This window comes from Ailuropoda melanoleuca, chromosome 12 (assembly GCF_002007445.2).
Source record: "Ailuropoda melanoleuca isolate Jingjing chromosome 12, ASM200744v2, whole genome shotgun sequence".
NCBI lineage: Eukaryota > Metazoa > Chordata > Mammalia > Carnivora > Ursidae > Ailuropoda > Ailuropoda melanoleuca.
The window spans coordinates 74,258,127-74,284,918 of NC_048229.1; the positions used below are offsets into that span (position 1 = coordinate 74,258,127).

Genomic DNA, 26,792 nt, shown 5'->3' on the forward strand with positions numbered 1-26,792 from the left:
CCCCATCGCTGCTGACCCCAGAAAGGACACTGCTGCACTCTGGCACCACGGCCCTCTGAGTCCTGGTTTTCTAGTGGCCCATTTCCTGGCCTGACTTCCTAACTTCATGGCCTCGGTCACTGGCCTTAACATGTGCTTTTTACCAAATGCAATTTGGACCCTGCACCATATGTGGAGCTTCTCGGCAGGGACCTTGGAACCACAGGGTCTGGGTGATTTGGGGCCAACATTCCATATCTTAACCCCTTCATACAGTTGCAGGACCTTGAATCTCTGAGTTGGAAAGGACTTCAGGAGTCGTCAGGCCAAATCTTCCACTCAGTGTAGGATTCCCTCCCCAGCATTGTGAGCATACACCATCCTCCAGCCATTGTGGGACACTTTCAGTGAAGACGGTCCTTCCTACCAAGACGCCTCCCCACTGTGCACCCCGTGAGGGTCTCTCTGACACCCCCTCCCTGCTCCAATCTCCACATGGCAGCCCTTCAGGAATTCGCCTCAGCCCTCACAACCTTATGGGAGCATACCATTCCAGAGCCCAGAGGCTTTCCTCTGTGGTCTCCTACCAGAGCCCGGTGCAGAGGGATCACACGTCCGAGGAGGGCTAAGGGGACCGAGTGTGCCCAGCTCTGCCCCTGCACCCCCACGCCATCCTGTTTTGGCCCAAGCTGCCTCGTGGGCTCATGTCCTGGATATGAAAATGCACTGCACGGACCACTCTCCCCANCTGGATATGAAAATGCACTGCACGGACCACTCTCCCCATCCTCTTCCTCTCACTCAAGCAGAAGGTCTCTATCACAAGGGCCCAGTAGACACAGAAGCCCGACAGCAAACAGGATATCTCATTACAGATGCTGCCGCTCGATGTCTGATCCTGACCCGGGTGGCGGGACGGTGTGGGGGAGATGGCTTGCCATCTTCTTCGGCATCAAAGTCCATCAGTCACGCTCACTCCAGCCCCCGCAGCTTTCTCCACTCAGCCTGAGCCCTGTGCTCTCTGCCTGCCTCAGTGTTGGGCTGCACCGATGTGGCAGAAGGAGCAAGAACTTTGGGGTCAAGTCTCCTCTGTCCCTAACTAGTAGTGAGATCTTGGACAAGTTACTCACCCTCTGGAATCCCATTTTCATCCCTGTCAAATGCCAAAGCCAATGGTTTGTCACTATAGGGCCGTATGGGAATTAAAGGAGACAGTGCCTGGCACGCAGGAGCCCTCGGCCATGAATGCGTACGGTACTATAGTCAGTGCCCCTGCTGGGCAGGGCGGATGCTGCTCGCACTCCATTCTCAGGTGTTGGTGATCCACCCTCCAGGCCCAAAGGAAACTCTGAGNATGAATGCGTACGGTACTATAGTCAGTGCCCCTGCTGGGCAGGGCGGATGCTGCTCGCACTCCATTCTCAGGGGTTGGTGATCCACCCTCCAGGCCCAAAGGAAACTCTGAAGCAATGATCCACACACAGGGATGTCTGGATTCCACCTGGAGCCACTGGNACACAGGGATGTCTGGATTCCACCTGGAGCCACTGGCATTTCCTGTGTGACCTGGCTATCTATTTCCTTTAACCAGAGCGCCAGGGTGCAGCTCTCCCACTTCCAAAGTTCAGAGCCAAGTCAGCCAGCAGAAGACCTCTGAGCACCAGGCACACATGGTGATGGTCCTCCCGGGGCCCTCAGAGGGGTACTCTTGAAGCCCACTCCACAGTCAGAGCAGGCTTAGCTAGAAACTGTGGCTGGGCACAACAGTACTAGAAATGAAAGTAATTCCTCACACTGTCCTAAGTACTAACTATGTGCTGGGTCCGTCCAAGTTTTTCACATGGGTTATCTGATTAATCTTCATCAGCAGACCAGCCCATCACCTGTGAGGAGTTCAGGTGAGGGCAGCCTCTCTTTCAGGATGGGGCTGACAGCTTTGTTTGGGGCCTGGACAGAAGCCTGTGCTGAATGAATCATCTGAGCTCTTCTCACATCTGCTAGTTCATTCAACAAACATCTGCAGAGTGCACACGGCGTACTGGGTCACGTGTGTGCGTGTTTTCTCTAGGAAATGATGAGGATGGGGTGGGAGCAGTGCTGGGGGTGCCGTGGCCGAGCAGCGTGCCTGGATCCTGGAGGTCAGCCCAGCCGGGAGCATGCACGTCCCCCAGGGAATTCCAAGGGCTGTCTGCAGGTTATAAGGTTCTGTGGCCAAAGAATGTTTCAGCCATGCTAGACTTTGAACAAAGTTCTTTCACAAGAGACTTCTCAGACTGCAAATATGTTCCTATGCCTGGAAAATCTGCAGGAGCAGGGACAGAATTTGCAGCGTGGCCCAAAGTAATTTATGGACATTGCCTTCACTCATGATGCTTCTGTGGAAATCTGCAGAACATTCTCTGGGAATGGCTTCTCTGACACCTTATGTCCCAAACTCTGGAGGGTGCCTACCGGGGGAAGCACTCCGAATTTGGTGGAGCTGGAGCCTCCCCTAGGATTTGGTGATAACGCACAAGGCGCATTTTCTGACCCCGAGGGCACTCTTGGCTACGGGGCCATACTGTATGCACCCCCATCCATCCCCATGAAGCCGCTCATCCACCCTCGCTCCTTCTAGCACAGTGGAACTACTGAGGGAACTTCAAAACCAAAAATGAGCTGGCCACACCCTCCACTCACTGACTCGGAATCTTTTGGGGTTGTGAAGCAGCTGGGTTTTAGAAAAGCTCCCTGTGGATTCTCTGTGCTGTTGGGGCCAAGAACCACTGGTTTGGGGGGCATCCCCCATTCCCTCTCCTGGTGTCGCTGCAGGCTCACGAATTAGGAACTTCCACTCCCTTTGAGCACTGGGAAGAATTCCCTCTGCCACCACCCTCTCTACTCTGCCTAAGAGAAACTCACCTTCCTGATGAGATAGCAGATGTCTTAAATCCCACTGACCGAGTTTCTCAAGACGTTAGCTAATGCATTCAGTATCTCCTCAAATTTGGGACTTCTGGAAATCCAGCTAATGCCTCTGCTGAAATTCGTAAACCACATGATGGCTATGGCCAAGGCTTTCCTCAGGCCCCAGAGATGGGTGCCCCATCTCTGAAGGTCTCACAAATGAAGGAAACTTACTGCGGACCCTGTGGCTCCCCTCGCCATGTGACGAGGCAGCTACTAAAAGGCACAGCTGAGCCTGAGCAGAGAATAATGGCAGCAGACGTGACCAGGGCTGTCTGTAGCCAGGAAGCTTGGGAGCAGCGTGCAACCACGATGCCTTTTCTAGTAACAGCATTTGGCCATTTTGTGTCTCTTGGGGCAAGAATTCTGCAACAGGAAGCACACATGTGTTTTGGAGCATTCCTCACTGGATGCTTCACCCTGAAGAGGGGACTTGGAACTCCACCTGTGACAGCATCCCCCTGTCATCTCTTGGAGACAGCATCCAGTAGAAAGCTCCCACAGCCACATGACAATCAGCAGCCATGTGATGCTGCCAGGCACAGTGAGACTGGAGGCCCCAGAAAATCCGTCACATGAGGTCTGAGGCTCCATGACACCACATGGAGAAGTGTTCTTTCCAAGAGACCAGGTGGCATTACCATACTGTGACTCTTGCTGGAGCTTGGAGCAAGGTGCAGCAGCAAGCCTTAGCCCTTCGCAGGGTGCAGGCTGAGTGACAGCGTTGCTGGAAATAACACACACTTGCTTTTGATAAATCTAGAAGTAATGGGGAAATAACTACCCTCCAGGGTCCTTAAAGAGATACGGATTGTTGGGATCAGATGTCAGCCCCAGGATCCCAACTTTTGTCCCAAAGGCAACATGAGTGGGGGAAGCACTCCCCATGCCGCTGGGTCTGCAAATGCACAGGAGTCCCTGTGCCCAGGGTACCCCTCCGTCCTCTCCCCAGTGCTGAGCCATATCAGCTTCAGGACACAGGAACACCCAGAAAAATCAATGGTTTCACCACCAGGCAGAGGGAGGGAGTAGCATAGATAACACGTGGGTATTACCAGATGCTGGGCTTAATATAAAGAAATAACATTTCTTTTTGATCAAAAGAATAAAGTGGGATCTAACCTAGAGAACAAAGACACCCTTAATTTTGGCACAAAAATACAGGATGCCCAATTAAAATCCCAATTTCAGATATACAACAAATAATTTTTTAGTATAAGTATATCCCAAATATTGCACGGGATATACTTATTATAAAAATTCTTTGTTGTGTGAAATACAAATTTAACTGAGCAGGCTGTGTTTTTATGTGCTACATTTGGCAAGAAGGAGGCAGTTCCCAAAGTGTCCAAACATGAGCAGAGCTCACCTGATGGCTTCTGCAATCCGGGTACTCTCCTTTCTCCGGTCACTGGACAGCCGGCCAATTAGATAGGAGTAATCTAGGCCGCTGCAGAACACACTGCCCACTGCACTGAGAAGCAGCAGTTTGCTGTCATCTGTGGCCGCGTTGCACAGCGCTCGCCGGACCTCCTTCATAATCTGCAGGCAGAGATGGATTTGTGGGGATGGTAAGTGTCTACCTATACGCCAGGGGCTTCCAGACCTTGAGCCCGCCAGAGGCCTCACCCTTGAGGGCAGAGGTGAGTACATCTTCTCTTCCTGTGCAGGAAGACTCTGCTGAATACAAGCCACATCCAGACTAAGCAAAGAAACACCAAAACCAGAGCTGCCCTGCAGCATCACCCAAACAGGCAGAGTGCTGAGAAGGTGGCAGTGGGGTCAATGGCCTCAGACTTGGAAGCCTGGCTTAGAGCCATGTAATCCCTAGGAAATCTCTGTAAATCTTCTTCCAGCATTTGCATGTTTAGCCCTTTTCAAGGTGTGAGAAAAAAATTCCTGTGCACAGCCCAGGTGAGGTATGTTAGCCTTCTCTAGAAGGCCAGGTTTAGTTATACTCTTGCTCATCCTTAATTCAACTAAGACTTTTGCATGGCTCATGGGTAGCATGTGGGAAGTGGGCTTTGGCATCACAGCTCCCAAAATTTTCAAGGTGCCAAGAAAGACAACCATCAGACACAGATTCTGTATCCAGCTAAACTATCATCCAAAAGCAAGGGTAAAAATTAGGCATTTTTAGCAAAAGAACATTTACCACTCTTAGACCCTCACTGAGAGAATTTAAAAAGGATGCACTTCAGAAAGAAGAAAACTATATTCAGAAAGAAAAACAGACATGCAAGGAATAACAGCCAACAAAGAAATGTGGTGAATGTGCTGATAAATCAATATAAGAATGACTATAAAATCATCAGACTGATATTGACCAACTGAGGCTGAGGGTTTGCACAAGGGTAGAACTGGGGTCCAGGCGGTAATTAGCGCATCAGATGAGAGAAGGAATGACGACCACATGGCGAGCTTCTAGGTCTGGGCGTGGCGGAGAGGTGAGGATGACGTTTAGGCTTCATTACGTGTGCAGAACTTAGGGACAACTTCTTAAAAGTACATGGATTACAATGAATGGGGAGGGGGTTAAAATAAAGAAAGCTCAATCACTCAGTCCAACAAAAGTGAGGGAAGGAGGGAAAAATAAGTGAGTAAGTGCAAAAAGGGCATGGTAAGAGAAAACAAGGCATGCACTTGCCTGGGTGGAGCTGAGAGTCCAACTGGGGAGACAATAAATGAATAGGCTTTTAAGGGATCATTATTAATTTTTCAATAGGCATAATCATAGGGTACAATGAGAAAATATTATGGGAGCCATGTTCTCAAAATTATACTTTTTAAAGAACCCATTTATTAAGCACTTGGAGGTGCCAGGGATTGCAACAGGTAATTTCCACGTATTTTACTCCAAACGAAAATCCCATCTAGGAGGGAATGGTATCCCAATCTTGCAGGTAAAGCAAGGGAGACTCAGAGAAATGGCATGAAGCTGCCCAAGGTCAGCAACAAGAGGCAGAACCATAGTACAAACCTCACCCCCAAATCCCTTCTCTTTCTACCACTCCATGTTGTAGGATGACTTAAATAATTGGGTGAATTTTAGTGGGAAAAAAAAATAGGGCTGAATGTCAGTTCAAATGGAGACTCTCCTAGCCTGTGATCTGTGAGGATGGGAGAGGCACTTTCCATTCTAACAGGGTGTAAGCCACAGATTCATTTTGAACATCAAAAAAGCAAAGAGGCCACTATCTTGTGGGTCCTTTAATCCATCTGCCTCCAGAAATAGACACACTCTGAACAATCCACAGACTCTATTTCTCTGAGAGGCAAATAAAAGAAAACCGCGCTGTAAAGATGTGAGCTGCCATTCCACACACGACTCAGACAGTGGCCTCTCTTTCTCTGAGGTCACATTTACTTGTCAATTAGTAAAGGCAAAATCAAACAAAACAGCCACCTCCTTTATGAATTAAATGGAAAGTAAATTTGTGTTTCACTCATGTTAGAAAAGTACAAACTGTACATTTTTTAAAGAATGCTTTATCTAGCTAGTATAGCGTTCCTTTGCCTTTCTCGTGTCGATAAGCCAATTGGGACTGACGGCTGAGGTTCTATCTCCTTGAAGGACCCCAAATGGTATAACGTACCCGGTTTGTTTCAAGTAAAACATTCTAAAATGATTACTCCCTTGCTTCCTTAAACGTCTCTGCTGCACCCACATAGCTACCTCTGGATGGTGGCTTGCTAGGCTGTAACCGACCAGTGCCCTCACAGGCTCCCGGGTAATGGCTCTGCAACAAATGGTCCAAGACTGCTATGCATTTTGAAGCCCTCAATATGTTCTTGAGATTTACTGCCCTGGTTAGACACTTGCTGGCTGCCACTTGCTCCAGATGCCAGCATCCACTAGAGAAAGCACAGACCCCCTGCTACTTCTACCTTCGATCTGCCACGGCTTGGAACCAGATCACCAAATTCATTAGAAGTGGGTTGAAAGGGAGAGTAGACCAGAGTCCCTCTCTCTACTTCATCTTTACTTGCTGAAATCAGTTATCCAGGGCCCATCTCACCTATGACCACCTTCATGAACGCTTTCCCAAATATCCCTAATTAAACACAAACTCTTCCTTCTCCCGACATCACACATGTCCCTGCTACGATGCTTGTGACAAGCTCCCTTGTAGAATGTGAGCATCCTTGCCTCACCCTACCTCCTGCTTGCCAATGATCCCCTCCATGGGAGTCATACCCTTGTGGAATCCCCTCCCCATGAGTGTAGACCAGACCTCATGCCTCACACCTAACCACAACATACAGCAAGAGTGACAAGATGTCCCATCCAAGAGGAGACTGGGATCCAAAAAGACAGAGCTTGTCTTGGCTGTCCTCTTTGCTCTCTCTCCTCCTTGGAGCTCTCAGTCTGGGGAAGCAGACCATGTCATGAGGAGCCCATATGGACGGGGGAGCCATAGGACAGGGGACTCATGTCTCTGGCCAGTGAGAACCTGCCAGCAGTGACTTGGGTAAGCTTGGAAGAGGATCCTCTTCCACTGAGCCTTCAGTTGAGACTGCAGCCCCAGGCAACAAGTCCTGACTACAGGCTTTGAGAGACAACGAGCCAGAAGCATCCAACTAAGCCGTGGATTAGGATTCCTGACCCACAGAAGCCATGAGAGAACGTTCATGGTTTTAAGATGCTAAGTTTAGGGCAATTTGTTATTCAGGAATAGATAATACAATTCCTTAAAAGCTAAAACAGATGAGTAAAATCTGTATAACCCTTGTAACACCTAGTCCAGAACCTCACACATAAGAAAATTTAATAAATGTTTGTTGATTTGAATGAGTGGCACAGTATTTACCTCCTCAAAAAGTTTACAGTGTAATGGGGGGAACTAGACATTTAACAAATTATCACACAAATACATGTACATTAACAATGGAAGGGCACATAGTGCTGGGAAAGCTCCTGAGAGGGGGATATAACCTGGCCAGGGAGCTGAGGGGTGGGGAAGGATCCCGTGGAAATGGTGGTTGAGCTAAGACCTGAATGAAGTACAAGGCCACTAGGCAAGGATGTTTCAGTCAGAAGTACAGGTATATGCAAAGGCCCGGGGGCAGGTGTGAGCATGAAAGAAAGCCAGGCTGACTGAAGTGCAGGAGACGAGAAGGGGGACGTGTGGTACGAGGCAAGGAGGCTTGCAGAAGTGGCAGGTCAGTACACACCAGCCTCACTGGCCACATGAATGGTTTTGATTCTTAATCAGAGCGACTAAGAATCACTGACGTGTTTAAAGTATGTGTGCACAAGTGTGTGCATGTGTGTGTGTTTGTGTGTGTAGAAGGGGTGACTTGATCAGATTTGCATTCCTGGCAGATCACTATGCCCACATTGAGGAGAATGGATTACAGGGTAGGAAAGATGAAAGAGTACGCTTGTTAGCGGGTTATTACAACAATCCACACAGAATATATCGTCCTGATGGAAATAGAAGGCCTATTATTGGGCTACTCAAGGATTAAAGTTAATAGGCCTCGTGGGTGGTTGGATATGGTGGGTATGATCAAGAGGCTGTGCGGTGTGTCTCCCACATGTTTGGTGTGCTCCCTTGGACAGTGGTGGTGTGGTTCACTGAGGCTGGGAACACTGCAGAAAACCAGGAGTTGAGAGAGGGCTTGGGGTCTTCTCCTTTTTTTTTTTTAATATTTTTTTATTATATTATGTTAGTCACCATACAGTACATCCCTGGTTTTTGATGTAAAGTTCGATGATTCATTAGTTGCGTATAACACCCAGTGCACCTAATGAGGAAGTGGATGGGCTTTTAATCACCAACACTTTGGACAATCTATTTTGCTGGTTCTCTCCTAAAGGGGCATTTTCATCATTTTCCTGGTTCTTTGCTATATTCCAGACAGGAGCAATATTACAACATACCCGCTAGCCTCAGAATCTAGTTAACACACCCCATAATGTATGAATTTCTCCCCATGAGGCCAATCCAACCAATGTCCCACATACAAGTAGAAAAAGAAATTCAGTTAAGACACGCAGGGCGGTCTCATCGCAGTTGCTCCATGCATAAGTAAGACTGGGTCTGCTGGAGGCCATTGAATCACCTCTGTTTCATCTTAACAATGATGGGAACATTTACCGAATACTTCCTGTGTGCCAGGCATTCTGCGAGCCTCTTTGCAGACATTATCTCTAATCCCACAAGCAAGATATACTATAACTTCTATAGATGAGGAAGCTCAAAGAGGCAAGTAACTTCCCAAGGCAAGCTAGTGGAGGAAGGATTTGAACCTAGTCCACTAGACTCCAAAATCTATACTCCTCTGCTAACACCTCTTCTTTTCACTGGGATATTTCTTTCAGGCTACCTTACCCAGTTGGCCAGCTTACCCTATAGAGTCAATCCACTTTGGGTGTTGAGATGGCTAAAAACACCAGATCAATATTTTTTTTCCATTTTCCTCCTGTTCTGTTACTGACAGACACCAATTAGCAATGGAACCTCTAACTCACCAAGTCCTCATCTCAGGAGTTGAGAACCTGTGCACCTGACATCAGTTGGAGGCCTCGCATCTTCCATGGTGAGTAGGCAATGGTTAACGCATAAAGCTATCCAAAGAGACAGGATGAACTGGGGGACTCCACATTTATTCGACTTATTGAAGGAAATGCTGTGCCTTTTAAAAGCATGCTTTTAAAAAGCAGTGAAGTAGAAAAAAATCCAAGAAGAGTTGGTCTCGTGCAGATGTTTCACAATGAGCCTAAAATAATGAGGCTTCCAGGTGTATAAACACGTGAAGGGCAGCCTTGGGGGTAAACCACCAAGGCCTACGCAGCAGAGAACCCTGACATGGTTTCTGAAGGTACGAGAGAGACCCCAAAACACCATGCTTAGAGGAGGGGCAGCAGGTGACCAGCAGCCCCACAAACTGCAAAGGCTTTAGCTACGTCTCGTGCCTTATGGCAATCATTCCTGACTGTCACACACACAGTCCCTTGAAGGAACTATAGTTAATGTAAATCGTAATGACAAGATGTGATTATGACTTTGAGGACACAGCACCTCCTCCCCCACCCACTTGCTGGGCCTCCCCGACCATACCGGATACACTGGGTAATGCCAGACCACCCTGCTGAGCCCAGTCTGGGCAGATGGCCACTCCCTGAATGTGTCCCTGTGGTTAACACACCCCTGTGGTTAAGCCTTGTGTCTTCACTACTACTATAGAATCAGAGTTCGGGGTATCACAGGACAGGGAAAGGGAGGTGGGGACTTCGCTGTCTTCCATGGGCCAGGCACTGGGCTGAGTGTGAGAAACAATATGGTGGGCACGAGTGGCAAGGGTCCTGCCCCCTGAAGCTGATGGGATGCTAGGCCTAAGTTCTCTAAACCATCATTGTCTCATCTGTAAGAGGTGGATCGTAGGACTCCTACATCAGGAACGTCCTGGGATAAGCAGAACATACAAAGCACAAAGAGCCGCTGATAGCTGGCTGGGTCACAGTTTTTGTCATTTACCACTCTGTCGCCCTGTGGCAGGTCGGTCTAGTTGGAGAGAGCTTCTTGGATGAGTCTTTTCCCACATTTGCACCACTAAGAAGCTCTTTAAAAATATTACTTATTTCTTCATTGCTCCCCCTCAGTACCCCAGATTGTAAATGGTGCTGTCTACGTAACGGCATTAAGTATTCATTGTCTCCCCGTTGTGTTCACCTAAAATATAAGCACGATTAGCACTAAAAAGGTAAGGTGGAAAAGACAGGTAAAATGGACTTCATCAAAATTTTAAACATCATGGGGCGCCTGGGTGGCACAGCGGTTGGGCGTCTGCCTTCGGCTCAGGGCGTGATCCCGGCCTTATGGGATCGAGCCCCACATCAGGCTCCTCTGCTGTGAGCCTGCTTCTTCCTCTCCCACTCCCCCTGCTTGTGTTCCCTCTCTCGCTGGCTGTCTCTATCTCTGTCAAATAAATAAATAAAATCTTTAACAAAAAAAAAATTTTTTTAAACATCATACATCCAAGGACGCCATCAAGGAAGTAACAAGTCACAGAATGAGAGTGTATTTTCAAATCATACATCGGATAAAGAAGTCTTAAAGCTCAACATTAAAAACAATTTTAATAGGCAGAAGAAGTGAATAGACATTTCTCCAAAGGAAACAGAGGGACAGCCAATAAGCTCACGAAAAGATGCCCAACATCATTAGTCATCAGGAAAATGCACATCAAAACCACGGTGAAATGCCACCTCACACCTACTCCAACAGCTACAATAACAAGAACAGATAATAACAAGTGTCGACAAGGACACAGAGACACTAGAGCCCTCATATATGGCCAGGGGGAATGGAAAATGGCACAGCCGCTGTGAAAAACAGTCCCACAGCTCCTCAAAAACTTAAATACAGAGTCACCATACGACCAAGCAGTTCCACAAGGAGGAATACAGCCACGAGCACTGAAAACGTGTTCACACAAAAATTCACACACAAACGTTTGCAGTGATATTCGTCATAACACAGTAGTCAAAGATGGAACCAAGACAAATGCCCATCACTGAACGACTGACAGACAAAATGTGACATATCCATAAAAGGAAAGGAAGGAAGCACGGACATGTGCTACCCCATGGATGAACCTTGAAAACATCATGTTGAGTGGAAGGAGCTGGTCACAGACCACATACAATACACTTCTATTTACACATAATGTCTAGAATGGGCAAATGTGTAGAGACAAAGTAGATCTGTGGTTGCTGGGGACTCAGCAAAGGAAAAGGGGGAGGGGATGGCAATGGGCATGGGGTTTCCTTTGGGGGTGATGGAAATGTGCTGGAACAAGATCGTGGGTATAGTTACACGACCTTGTGTACCTAAAAAAGGTATGTTCAAAGGGTGATATGTATGGTTTGTGAATTCTGTCTCAATTGAAAAAAAAGCGGATTCCTTCCAAAGCAAGGGAATTTGGCATGCTTGGAAAAGCCCAAGATACAGTTTTTGGGGTCTGGGGCTGCCCTCTGACTAATTCTGAGACCCAGATCGGTTTTCTGAATCTCTCCATTTACTGGGGTCTTCATCTGTAAAATGGGTTAGTATCATCACCTGGTCATAAAGATCAAATGGAGAATGTATATGAAGTGATTAGCACGTGTGTCCCAGAGTCAAGTCTGCATGTGTGTTGGCTATTGTCATTGGCTCCTGATGCAACAAAGAGAAAGCCAGTGCCCCCTTCCGAGTGAGAAGTCCTCCCCAGCCAGACCCTCCCTGCAGGTGCCCCATATCTCACCTCGGGGGTCAGCGCGTTGTTGTCCGAGGTCTGGCTGGACAGCAGGATGTGTGTGAACCCCTCTTCCTTCCGCACAACAATGTCCCGAAACCTACAGTTGCTTTCGTTCTGTCGGACGCTGTACCTGAGCCTCTTGTCAAAGACATAGTCCTTCTCTGCTTCCAGCTTCCTCTTCACGGGGCTGTGCAGGTTTAATCCCCCGTTGGTCAGAGCAGAGCCTTCCAAAATCAGACAACCAAAGTGAGAAGCTGACACAGAACAGCCACACGAGAGGGTGATCACAGAACGTTCAGACTGGATGTGGCTGGGACCTCCATGCGCCCTCTGTTCTTGGGTGGAGAAGGGCCCAGGACTTAACTGCTTCATCTTCAAATCTGAGCTAGGACGGAGAGTGCTCTCTGCAGAGGGCCCCATAGGATCCTCAATCCCCCTCCCACACTTCCACCTGTGAGCCTCCGCCTCGGCTCATGTGCCTTCAGCAGCAAGGAACCCGCTACTCTGAAAACTGATGACCACAAAACAAAACCAACCAACCAACCAAAACACTGCAGCTTTATTCATAATCACCAAAACCCGGAAGCAACGAATATGTCTTTTACCAGGGGAATGAATAAACAAAGGGGTCCGTTCGTACCGAGGAATATTATTCAGCCATAAAAAGAAATTCGCTATCAAGCCACGAACGTACACAAATGAATATTAGATGCATACTGCTAAGTGCAAGAGGCCAGTGTGAAGGGCTATGCCTGGCACGATTCTAATTACACACAATCAGTCAAAAGATCAGTGGTTTCNGCCCTCTGTTCTTGGGTGGAGAAGGGCCCAGGACTTAACTGCTTCATCTTCAAATCTGAGCTAGGACAGAGAGTGCTCTCTGCAGAGGGCCCCATAGGATCCTCAATCCCCCTCCCACACTTCCACCTGTGAGCCTCCGCCTCGGCTCATGTGCCTTCAGCAGCAAGGAACCCGCTACTCTGAAAACTGATGACCACAAAACAAAACCAACCAACCAACCAAAACACTGCAGCTTTATTCATAATCACCAAAACCCGGAAGCAACGAATATGTCTTTTACCAGGGGAATGAATAAACAAAGGGGTCCGTTCATATCGAGGAATATTATTCAGCCATAAAAAGAAATTCGCTATCAAGCCACGAACGTACACAAATGAATATTAGATGCATACTGCTAAGTGCAAGAGGCCAGTGTGAAGGGCTATGCCTGGCACGATTCTAATTACACACAATCAGTCAAAAGATCAGTGGTTTCCAGGGATCGGGTAGAAGTGGACTTGAAACATGTGAAATACAGGGGATTTTGAGGGCCATGAAACGACTCTACAGGAGACCACGATGGGGAATGTGGGACATTAAGCATCTGTCAAAACTCAAAGAACTTTGCTGCACAGACAGTGAAGCTTAAAGGATGCAAATTAAAATAAATAAATTTACGAGACTGGGAGACTCCAAGGAAGGCATGAAGCATGTTATCAAAGAATCAAACTGTATGACCAATTTGTGAAACAACCTCACTGAAGGGGGTGGGAGGCCCTCAGCATCTCAGAAACTCTAGGAATGACCGGAGTCTATACAACTAAAGGCAAGACAGCCCATAGAGAAACCCTGTCCTGCAGCTGGCAAAGTCCATTCCCATGGGGGTGGGTGAGAGTTCAGGATTCTGACACTATTATCCACGTGTGCCAGAAGTGAACGGTTAAACAAATGGACAGCAGATGGATGGCAGAGAAGCAACGCTTCCCACCACTGGAGTGGGAGTTTACAGGTAAGTCAGGGGAGGGGGCGTGAAGGGTCCGTGTGGCAGTGGGTTCAGAGTGGGAGACATCAGGATGAACTCATGCATCTATAAGACAGATACAGAGTTACATTCGGACATAGTTACAGGTAAGTGTGTATACACAGGGCAGTACACACACGTGTATTTCCTCCATCTGTCAGCTGAGAGGGCCCAGAACCATTGACACCCCAACAGCACCGAGCACACCGAGGGCCCAGACGTTGGTTTCTGATACCATTCTCAGTAAAAGGAACCAGGACTCCCTGAAGAAATGGCAGATTCCAGGTCTGGGGCAGGAAACACACAAGATAAGCTTGTGGTGGCAGAAAGGAAGGAAGTAGTAAAAAAATAAAAATAATCTCTGCAGTGAAAAGAAATGTCAAAAGGACAGAGGAGCCAACTGAAAGAGCTCCCAATGGCCAAAGGTTGAACAACGTGAGCAACACAATAGACTAGAATTGCGTTATAACTGAAAATATAAAATCAATACCTGTGAGTCCATACTGATGTCAGTAAATGATCAAATTCATAAATAAAAGGGGGAAAAGAATGCAGAAGAATTCCAGTTTCTGTAGATTTCCTGCCCGCAGGGAGGTGAAGCCTAAGTCCCCACTCGTTAAGTGTGGGCTGAGCCGGTGATTCCTTCCACACAGCGCAGCATGGAAAGTTGGGGGGCGGGGGTCGTACGTAACTGGATGGTGGAGAAACCTGACTGGGGCAGATGGAGAAGCCAAAGCCCCCTCAGCCAGGTGACAGGGACCAACATCAACAGTGATGAGTCACAGTAATGGTGTGTGCCCTCAACACAATGTGTGGTCTTCCTCCCAAAAACCTACAACCCCAGTCCAGGCCTGGAAAAAAGATCAAACAAATCCAAATCAAGGGGCATTCTACAAAATAGTTCATCAGTACATTTCAAAAAGGTCAAGGTCATCAAAAACCAGGAAAGTAGGAGAGACTGCCAAAGTCCAGAGGAGCCTAAAGAGACATGACAACTCACTGAAATGTGAGATCCTGGATGGGATTCTAGAACAGCCATTAAGCAAAAACTAAGGAAACGTGAATAAAGTTAAGGACTTTGGTCAATGACAACGTATCATGATTGGTTCATCAACTGTAGCAAATGCACCACTCTAAACATAAGATGTTAATAACAGGAGGGAGCAGATTATGGCATATAGAGAAATTCCCTGTATGACCTTCCCAATATTTCTGTAAGTCTAAAACTGTTTTAAAAAGTGAAGTTCTTTTTATTTTAAAATTAAGTTAATAATAATTTCTTTTTAAGACCCCGCAAAACAGTTCTCAGGCAATTCTGACATGCAGGCAGGACCAGTGGTTTTTACACTTGAACGTACATCAGGATCAGCGGAGAACTGTTAAAAAATCCACCTGCTGGGCCCCACCCCAAACTGCTGCTGCTGCTTCAGCAACCAGGCTCTGAGAGCCAGGGTCCAGACAAACCAGGGGGTCATCCATCACCAGGCGCCTCCCTGAACCCCAGGTGAGCCCTCTTCATGAATACTGGTGAAGGTCTGAAGATCTTGTTGAGTGTCCCCATTTCTGCTGCGGGTGGTGGGTGACTACCCCATGCAGAATGGAGCTGCAGGGAGGTAGGAGGAGGGGGTATAAGGAAACACAGAGAGGGACTTACTACCTATTAGAGTCTTTCATTTAGTTTAGAGCAGGGATGCTGGAACCCAACCAGAAGCTTGGGAAGCCCAAGGAAAGCCTGAAACCCAACCTGCCCCCTACTTGGGAAAATTACTGTGTGGACAGAGTGAACATGCCCTGTTGGCTGATCCTCTGAGAACAGGTTATGAGCATCAAGAAAGAGGACACAGTAAGCAATGAATGAATGGTGGCTCCTACTTGCTTTATAATCATTATTGCCTGGCTCAGCACAAAAATATTCCGGCAATATTTTCCTGCATGAACCCTGTCTCCCCAGCAATACTGTGAGCATCTTAAGGGCAGGATCACTGTTAGACACAACATAGCCCAGCATAATACCTGTGCACCAAGAAGTCCATGGGAATAATTCCTTGGCCCCTGGAGCCTTGAGTCACCCTGGGGGTGGACTCAGGTCCTTACTTAGCCTCGTGGGTCTCAGAATCTCAAGAACCGAGTCCAAGGCAGGGAAAAGGAAATGATTCCCCGGACAGACCCCTCCTCCTGCATGCTGGGTCCCCACCCAGGTGAGCACAGAGCCACAAAGTGGCACAGAAGCAGCAGGGCCTGTGTCGTCGGACAGCGTCCTTGAAGCCTCCTCCTTTCGTACTTTTCCATTACTCAAAGCAACTGGGCTTTGTCAAGCCCCGTGATGCGGGTAAAATGATTCAATGAACTCCGGAAAGTAAACTCGAGCATTTAATTAAAAGGCTGGTGTAGAGGGAGCTGTTTCTTCAGGGTTAACCTCAAAACCTTCAGCTCTTCGGAAGCGCTTCCTAATTGGAGCTGGCTGGGGTTTCTGCAGCAGCCCGGGCAGATCCGTGCCATGGCCTTGTCGGCAGAGGTTAGGGCGTCGTAGAGCTGCTCTCGGAGGGCACTGGCTCTCGCCTGTGAGAAGTCAGAAGCTCGGGGCTTGTACACATCAGCGCCTTCCAGGTCTGGGAAAGCTTTGACCGAAATCCTCCTGCCCCCTCCCCCAACCAAGTCAAGGTACTAATTAACAATTTAATGAGAGAGGAGGACAGGAGGCTTACCTTCTGCAAACAGTTCTATAGGTTGTCTACAAATTTCTCAACAGTCCTACGAAACTGCCTGTCTCTGTCTATTTTGCAGGTAAGGAAAAATGAATAACTGGCTGGAAGTCACAAAGATTTTAAATGGTGGGACTAGAGTTAGAGTCAGCTCTCCCTCATTTTATTTATTCATTTGAAATGTGATTATTGATCACCTCTTATGGGCTGGCTGGATGCTAGATGATGGAGATCCAACAAAAATCAGAGAACTAAGGTCCCTGCCCTCACAGAGTATGCTTCGGGTCGAGGAGATGAAAAGTCAGTAAGTAAACTATTACCTAAAATTGGGACGGATGAGAAAATATCGAGGGATGTGACAGATAACAATGGGAGTGGGGGTCTCTGAATTCAAAGCCTGTGCTCTTTCTGCAAGAGCACAGGATAAAGCAGCCCACAAAGGACCATCTGACCCCATAAACCACAAAACTACCTGAGGAAAACAGACCGGTTTATTCTCTATCAGGACCCTGGGTTCCCACCTCTGATGGTGCCTTGGAGGGTGCACCATCTCTGGGCCCACAGGAGGAGGAGAGCCTCCTTGAGGGCCTGAATTCACATCTGAACCAAAGCAGCTAACATGGGCCCTGTATTTTAGGAGATTCCGAGCAAAGCTGCCCCCCCAGAGCCCCTCAGCACCTCAGAGATACTGGCCTCACACCGAGCTGTCCTCAAGTCTCTCCCCCTCTGTGGCATCATGCTTCCTGAGACTGTGGCAGGCTTACCGGGAAGACACCATGGGAAACAGAACATGCTGGAAGCATGGAAGCTGAGGGCTCTGCAGCCAGCCAACGTGGAAATTCCAGCCCTGTGTTTGCTAACTGGGAGAAGGTCGGAAGCCACATGAGTCCTTGAGCATTAGTCTCCTTGATGACAAGATGGGGCTGACAGGACCTGCTTTTCAGGGTTGCTTTGAGTTCAGTTAAAGAACCAACAGGGGATTAGCAAGTGCCTAGCTCATCCTAGGCGCTACACAGACGTTAGCTGAAGGACCCCAAGTCATTCCAAAAAAGAGGAATTAACTGGTGAGCCCTCTTCCTCCTCCCAGCCTCTAAGCCTGAGGCATAGACCCAGGCCAGGATGTGGCATTCCAGGCACAGAGAGGACTGACAGCCCTGTGAGTCCATAAATCAGGGGGAAACCCAAGAACGGGCCAGACTTCAGACCCCCACACTCCCTCTCATGAGCTGCAAGCCTGGGTGGCTCACTCACCCACCTTCTGTGCCCCTATTACCCACGTGTGAATTGGGAAAAAATATTCCTGCCCACAGGATTGTTGCCAAGTAAAGGAAGTGATGGTGGCCGCATTCCTGGGACACAGAACAGTTTCCTTCCTTCTTTTCCCTTCAAACCTTCCCACATTCCTTCCTTCGGAGTAAGTACAAAGGAGTATCTGACGTTAAGAAAGTTCCATAAAATCACGCTCTGACACAGCCCCTCCGCTCCAAACACGCGGAAGTGGCAGATAAATACTGGACTTACAAACAAGATAATCATCTCTGTGCGTGAGAGGCAGAATGTCGACACAAAGCACTACGTGGGGCTGGGGGCTGGGAATGCTGGGCAGGAAGCACGCTCAAGGGTGGCAGAGACCAGTGTCCCACACAACACAGGAGAGGGGACCCAGGCCCAGGGCTTGACCCTGGGGGATGGCACAAGTCCCCCTCCATGAAGGCAGGACAACAATAAGGAAACCACCTGCTGCCCACGGTCACAGCTTTGTTGGGAGCTCCGGGCCAGGTGGAGGCAAACACAAACTATCAGAGAGGGAGGGGGGGAGAGAAAGCAAACAAAATCAAAACACAACTTTCCTTCTTAACATGAGTCTGTTACACCAAAATTCCAAAACCTGAAGACATCTAAGGCTTAGAAACCTGGCCAACAAAATCAACACTTGTGACATGAATTACTCCAAAGAAGATAAAATGAGTATCATGGAAAAATCTGAAAAGGACTTTAAAACAAGAATGTTTCAAACCCTCAAAGTGACAGATACAAGAAAAAAAAAAACAAACCACATTCATTGAAAATAAGAAGAAATTCTCAAAAACAGAAGGAAAAAAATAAGGGTGGGGGTAAGGTAAAGAAAAATGAGAAGAAAAATGGCAAATGGGAGAAAAATATTTGCATATCACAGATAAAAGACTAAGATCCCCAAATTGTAAGAAGTTTTAAAGACAAGTCAGAAGGACCCAAATTCCTCCTTTAATGAAGAGTGGGCAGAAGATATGGGCAGGCACCCACAAATATTACATGAAAGTAGCCCTTAAACACAAAACCTCAACTTTCTTTGATAATGCAAATTAAAACCCAAAATAATGGAGTAAGATTTAAAACTATACTGAGATACCATTTCTCACCCACCCACTTGGCAAAAGTTCAAAATCCTGACGCTATGCTCTGCCAGAGAGGATGTGGGGAGTTGGGCATTCTCTTAATTGTGGGTGGAAGGCAAAATGGCATAACAGCAAGGAAGGGAATTTGGCAACACGTGACAGAACTGTTTATGCACTTACTCTCAAGCCAGCAACCCAATTCTAGAAATGTGACATCAACGTAAACCTCTAACAGTACAAAAATATATGTGCCTATGATGACTCCTTACAGCACTCAATGCAATTGCAAAATATTGGAAACTATCCAAATACCCAAGTGTGGGTTGGCGACACAAACTAAGTACAACCACACAACGGAATACTACGCAGCTATAAAAAGGAATGAGCAGGGTCTCTATGAACTAACAGGGAGTCGTTTCCAAAATATATCTTCGAGTGGAGAGAGACAAGGTGCAAAAGTACTTTACGTTTAGTGTAAGAAAAAAATGGAAAGAGCTACATCTTTTTTTTTTTTTCCAGGAAGAAACACAGGAGGAATAAACCAGAAGAAGATGAAACTGGTTATGCAAATACAAGTGGGCACAAGCAGTTGGCAGGGAGAATAGAGGGGAAGGGGAGAGATGACACTGTTCTGAGTGCATCTGTCTGTTTTAAGTGCTAGAAGTATATTAAAGCATGTCAAGAAAATAAAATCAGGGAGGATGAAGAAAAATAAACTGAATGCAAACAGAAAGAGAAGAATCGAATCTAATCCTATCATAAGCACAATGGGGGAGGGTAGAGAACCAATACAAGTAACTTTTGAAAGCAAAATTATGACTTACATACCCTCAAACAAACCCTGAACGCCCCCTAGTGGATTTGTTTTCATAGTGGTTGGCAGGGGGCGATTCCAGAATTATTTTATAGGCAGGATAGGGTTGAGCAAATAAGTAAATGTGTGATGTTGTGGAGAGACAGGGTTCTCTCAATGGAATAAGGGTCAAACAAATACGGAATGGGGAAGGCGAGGAAGAAATCAGTGGGACTGGAATGGAAGAAATTTGGACTATAATAGGAAAAAATGGAATATGGATAATAGATTATTGCATCAATGTTAAGTTTCTGAAATTTATAACTACACTGTGTTGGCTTAAGAGAGTATCTTTTTTCTTAGAAAATACCCATACTGAGGGGCGCCTGGGTGGCTCAGTTGTTAAGCATCTGCCTTCAGCTCAGGGCGTGATCCCAGCATTCTGGGATCGAGCACCACATCAGGCTCCTCCACTAGGAGCCTGCTTCTTCCTCTCCCACTCCCCCTGCTTGTGTTCCCTCTCTCACTGGCTGTCTCTCTCTCTGTCAAATAAATAAATAAAATCTTAAAAAAAAAAATACCCATACTGAATGTTAAGGGGTAAAGAGGCATGATGTATGCAATCCATACTGAAACGGTTCAAAAAAAGAGTAATAATCTGTATATAATTTGTATAATCATTTATACATAACTTATGAGTGTGTATGTATGTGAGTCTATATCTAAACATATATTTATACACATACATATACATAAACATATGGAGAAAGAGAGGACAAACATATAAAATGTTAAAAAAAAAAACCCAGTGAATGTGAAAAGAGGCTCTTGACAATGTTTTCTGTAAGTTTTAAATTACTTTAAAACAAAAAGTCAAATACACTTTAAAAAAACAAATATCCTGCAAATAAGAATCAAACTAAAATTCCATTCATGGGACAGCTCGAAGAAAATAATATTTGAAGAGGTAATCACTGAGTATTTTCTAGAACTTAAAAAAAAAGGCAAGTTTTTAGTTTGAAAGAGCACTCTGGTTCTTAAGCAAGATGAAGAAACAAATGATAGTGAAACTGCAGAATGCCACAGGTAAAGAGATCTTAAAAAGTGGTCTGGAGGGGAAAAAAAATCACATTATCACAAAGGGTTGACAGACTGATAGCAACAGGGACAGCACTGGCCTGGGAAGAAAAAAGAACTTCTGCCATTAGAATACTGGGAAAACAAGTGTCAACCAAGACTTTTATACCCAGCTAAAACAGCATTTAAAGGTCTGAGTAAATGGGCATTTTTCAGACACCCCAATGCCAACAGCATTTATCTACCAGAGTCTGAAGGAATTACAAAGAGAAACTTCACCATATAAAACAGCTAATTCAGAGGAAGACATAGGACTCAAGAAACAAAGTTGGTCTTAAAAAATTTCAATAAATGATATTATGCAGCCACCAAAAAAAAAAAAAAAAAGAAAGAAACCTTGCCATTTGCAATTACGTGTTTGGAACTAGAGGGTATTATGCTAAGTGAAATAAGTCAGTCAGAGAAAGGCAATTATCATAGGATCTCACTGATATGTGGAATTTGAGAAAAAAGGCAGAGGATCATAGGGGAAGAGAGGAAAAAATGAAACAAGATAAAACCAGACAGGGAGACGAACCATAAGACACTCTTAATCTCAAGAAACAAACTGAGCGTTGCTGGAGTGAAGGGGGGTGGGAGGGATGGGGTGCCTAGGTGATGGACATTCGGGAGGGTATGTGTTGTGGGGAGCTCTGTATATTGTGTAAGACCGATGAATCACAGACCTGTACCCCTGAAACAAATAATACATTATATGTTATTTTTTTAAAACCCTAAATAAATAAATAAATAAAATACATTCTGGATTCTTAAAAAAATTTAAAAATAAAAATAAAAAATAAAGTATAAAAAATTTCAATAAACGAAAAATTTTTTCAGAAATGTAATCACTCACTACAAAAATAATAAATACTATCTCTGGTGTTTAACAACATTGGGTGTACAAAACAAAAACAAGATGTCCAATGAGAATTTAAGCCAAGTGGTATCCTCCTTGCTATATTCAATAGGAGGACATCCTATTTGTTTGAAAAGATTCATAGTTCAATATGTATGCTAAAATTTAAGAATACAAATATAATATGTGGCTGGCTTCTAAGTCAGCCCATTGTGAGGGAACCTATAAAACGTACAGTTCATTAACAAAGCTTCAAAACATCAGGGAATGGGGATGAGAGAAGGAGCAGAGAAACAGAAGGCAAAATAAAAGAAAAAAATCCAAATATATTAAAAATTGCATTAATCTGAGAGAAGATTAGATTAAAAGATAGAGATGACCCGATTGAACCAAAGATGAAAGAATTCAGGTGAGTGAAGGATTCCCTAAGGAGAGACCCTTAAAGACAGAAAAAATCAGCTCAGCTCAGCTACAGGGAGGAGGAAACCGGGCCAATCAACTGAGAAATGGAGGGACAACTCCAAAACTATCAGAAATAGCGTGCACCTGTCAATGTGCAGGAAGGAAAGGTGTGTCAGGAAATGCACTGCAGTTTGTAAGACACACAAAGAGAAATAGAAAAACATGGGAAGCTGCCCTGGGATGAGGAAAGGCAGAGGTAAATGGCTGGAGGGTTCTACCACACAGTATCAGCTTTCAAAAAAACACATCCAGTCCAGGCAGGGGTCGGGGTCTGTGCCCATTTTCCCTACCAAGACCATGTCAAACCTCAGGCGCAGAAGGTCATAGGGAGGAAGGAAGGGAAAGTTCAGACAGATCATCAGAGGATGCTATCCCCAACTGAGGGATGCACTGTCCATGCCATTTCCATACTTAAATGGTCTTTCTCAGAAACTCGGGCAACTCTGGTCATCACGGGCAGTGGGGTTAGGAGAGATCTCTACACCTGCCCAGAACCATCCAAAATGGAGACTTCAGGGTCAGTACAGCCTCATCTTCAAAGTCCTTTCTCTCGACGGCTCACCATATGCAATACCTATATTTTATTGGGTACTTAGTAGGCGATTCACATAGCTTACCTCCTCCAATGCTACCAACAGCCCTGTAAGACACAATTTTATCCCCATTTTAGAGAAGACTAAACCAAAAGCCAAGGTCATCACGCCATCAGAAAGTGCCAGGATAGGGTTTAACATCCAGCATCTTGATTTCAAACTTGACGCTTAATTCAAGCACCAAGGCTCAAATCTAATACTAGTCTTGGGCCCTCCCACTGGTGTTGGCTCTGCTTTTCTTCCTAAGTGCCCAATCTTTACTAAATAGGGCAGGAAGGAAAATTCGGATGTTACACTCGGACCGGTGTCGTGTGATGCTATTACCAAGCCAAGCTCATTTTGCTGTGTTATCATCATCTGTATATCTGCTTGATGCCCCCACTGAACTCTTTGGAGACAAGCCTGAGAGTTACTCACTTCTGCATCTGCAGGACTGAGCACAGTGTCTGGCAAACAGCAACTGCTCTACAAACTGCTCATCGGGGAAATGAATGAGTGAAAAACAAATGGAGCAACTCCATTGCACCACGGGCCAACTTCATAATTAACAGTCCTGACGTTGGGATGCATTCCATGTTCACTTCCCAATGTGCTGGTCACACTCCCACAACTTTGTATTAGCCCCGTGCATGAAAACATTTGTTTTCTGAAATCAGGCTCATCTTACACCTAGATGACTCATATCACAACTGGCCCTTCCGCCTCATGACAGCCGAGCGAGATCTCACCTCTCAGAGATACCCAAGGAGACAGCGCAGTGTCAGTGCTATGAATTTTCCTTCCCTTGCACAGAAAGTAGTAAAACCATTTGTAGTCTGAGCCATCAGAACACAGAAGGAAGAGGTCAAGTGACCGGAGTCCCTCTCTGTCCTGGAATGCCCGTGTGCTAAAGGTCTCACCCGTCTCAATGCAGCTCTGCTGTTACCTGGTTGGGAAGTCTTCCAGAGCAGCTCATCCCTCTTCTTGCAGCTGTATGTATATCCTTCTTCTTTTACAGCCTTTACTCTACCTTCCACCACTCATTCAGCACACAATTAGTGAGTGCCTATGAGATGCCTGGCACCTGGAACACGCTGATGGGCAGAAACAGACAAGGATCCTGCTTTTCAACAGAACGTACTGTGATGATGGAAATGTTCTATGCCTTCACTGCCGAATACAGTAACCAATACTTGCATATGGCTATTGAAATTTTAAAATTTTTGTTTCATTTTAATTAACTGAAATCTCGCCACACCTGACTGGTAGCCACCATCTTGGACAGTGCAGGTCATCATGCTGCAGGATAGTGATCTTGCATACCTTGCAAATCCTGATGTACCTTTTTTCGACTGACTCCCTGCTCACCCTTAGATAGTCATAAAGACAAGGGCTGTGTTGGTCATTCTTAAATCTCCAGGAGCAGTGCAGCCCAGCACACAGAAATGGCTCAGTCATTCCTGCACCCAATCAATGAGCAGATAAAGGAATAAGTGCTAGACATATAATCAAAGACCTACAGAAGTTTCCATTTCCTGACTGAAGGAGAGGGAGTGAGAACAAGAGGCCAGAGAGCAGGATAGGGGTCTGCTTCTGGCCCCATGGAAAGACGCAAGCCCAGGAATCACCCGTCCTGCCCATTCGCCCTACTATTCCAGTCCTGATCAGTGCCGTGGGATGCAGATTGATTCACAGAGAGAAGGGAGGGCTGGGACCACCTTAAGGGCAATTCACACTGGAGCACCTTCAGCTGCAAAGTATGGCAGAGGGGTGGGTGGTAGGAAGGCTTAAAATAAACAAAAGAGAAGACTCATCAATTCCAAGGTTGAGTGAAAACTATCACTTTGTTGACTGCAGGGTTCGGGTTTTCCAGCTGCAGTTCTTAGAAGAGAAAGTGATAGTTCTTGTGCATGAGAGCCATTTCCTGGTCTGTGGTTGACTCACCCAAGATCCCTAAAGCGTTGTGGACGGTTCTGAGAGCACCCCGAGACAGGAAGGCGGGGGTGGGGATAGGGGGTGTAAGGTTTACACGTCCAGTGCATTGGGAGGAATCAGACTCAGCAGTCAGGGACGGCACCGTCTTTCAACAGAAGCATGGCTGGGCAGTCAGGATGTTCAGGGGGTGGGGGGACTAAAGTTGAAAAGACACCCTCCCCCCGTCACTGCACCCACTAGTGTCACAAAGAGATCAAAGCACCCAACCTGCACCTGAACTCAATACGTGTGTGGTTATTTCACGGCTGGTCACTGTCCCAGCCCCTAACTGTCCCTGAGTACAGAATCCCTGAATTCAAGAGCAAAGCCCAAACTGACAAATTTTTAAAAATCACACTTAGTCATGTTAGCCATCATCTGGCATGTTATAATGATGCCTCCTGACATGTCATGAATTTTAGGAAAGCTGAGGTTCCAACATTACTTAGAATTGCCAGGAGGGATAGATCGTACATCTTATGCTTATTGTCAGATGACTTAATGGTTTGAACAGGAGAGCAAAGCACAAATCCAACATGTAAGATAACCTCATTAAAAAAAACTTTTTCCACAGGTCAAATCATGTCTCCTGTGCTAAATCCCTTCCAGGGCCATGCCAACCCTCAAAGCACTATTGGGCCAGAATCCTAGACCACAGAAAGACTCCCTAGGGTCTTCAAAGTGCAAAGTGACTTGGTTTAAAATCCATTTTCTCGCAACTAATGTATCATTGAACATTATATCAAAAACTAATGATGTACTATGTGTTGGCTAATTGAATTTAAATAAAAAACTTAAAATTAAAAAAATAAATAAATAAAATCTGTTCTCTCATCTTCTCTTGCTGTGGCTCGACTCCCAAACTCTGTGGCTGGTCTCACCTGTCTTCCAACCTGAACTCACTCCTGCCCCTAAAGCACCCTCCTCCCAGGATGACTTGAAGTTCTCTGCACTTTCCCGCCCCCAGGCCATTGCTTCAGCTGTCCCCAGGTCCCTGAATGCCATTTCTCTCAACCTTCACACACCAGATCCTCAGGGCCACCTGCAAGATTTCTCTTCCAGGCAGCTGTCCCCTCCTCCCCAAGCTCCTGGGCATGGCCCACCATCCACCGCAGGGCCCCCCATGGCCATCTGTCTGCGCCCTGAGTTCTCAGCATGCTCGGCTTCACAGCTGGTCATTTGGGACCTTCTGATCCCTTCATTGGCTTCATTTAGCTTGAAGTCCTCTGGAAGACCAGGCCAGTTCCCAGCACACAGTGGGCACAAAGTCAATGCCTCTTTAACTGAATTATAGAAAAAAATAATGATCTCAAGAAACTAAACAAAAGAAAGAGAGAGAGAGAGAGAGAGAGAGAGAGAGAGAGAAAGAAAAAGCATTTTCAAACATGATGTAGCTTTCGTCTGAGCTCTCAGATAACCCCATCCCTCAAGAAGCAAAACAGCAGCAGTTAAGAATGTGGGTGTGAGGTCAGACCCACCGGCTCTGAATCCTGGGACAGCCAAATACCAACCAATGGACCCCAGGCAATGTATTTCACCTCAATATGCCTCAGTTTCCTTCTCTGTAAAATGCGGAAGAGATAGGCCCTACATCCTGGATTAACTGAGTTACTATGTATACAGAGCTCATAGCATGGGCTCAAGAAACCAATGTTGGCTGTTTGGGTATGGTACGGAAATTTGGTATGGCTGATTAATCTTTTCCCCATTTATTTGTTTTCTTCCCTAAACTGTGAGCATCTTGGGTTCTTCATCATTATATTCCCAGAACACAGCACGCAGAGACCCACTTCCAGGTACACAGCACCTGGCTTCTAGCAGTGACTAAATGTTTGAGGAAGAGGTACACATGCGGTTTACTGATGATGTTTGAAGTGGATATTATATATTTTCCACAAATCTTAATAAGATCCAGTGTCTTGGTGCCTGGGTGGCTCAGTTAAGCATCTGCCTTCAGCTCAGGTCAT

At 46.2% G+C, this 26,792-nt stretch overlaps 1 protein-coding gene across 1 annotated transcript in view; it reads right to left on the reverse strand.

Annotated features, from left to right (window-relative positions):
- Positions 1 to 26,792, reverse strand: part of CDYL2 (chromodomain Y like 2) — a 324,144-nt gene that overhangs the window by 17,339 nt on the left and 280,013 nt on the right. The window contains exons 5-6 of the mRNA XM_034639042.1: positions 12,178 to 12,395; positions 4,295 to 4,467 (exon numbers count right to left, since the gene is read on the reverse strand). Coding sequence (XP_034494933.1) covers positions 4,295 to 4,467; positions 12,178 to 12,395 — 391 coding nt within the window. The remainder of the gene's footprint in view (positions 1 to 4,294; positions 4,468 to 12,177; positions 12,396 to 26,792) is intronic.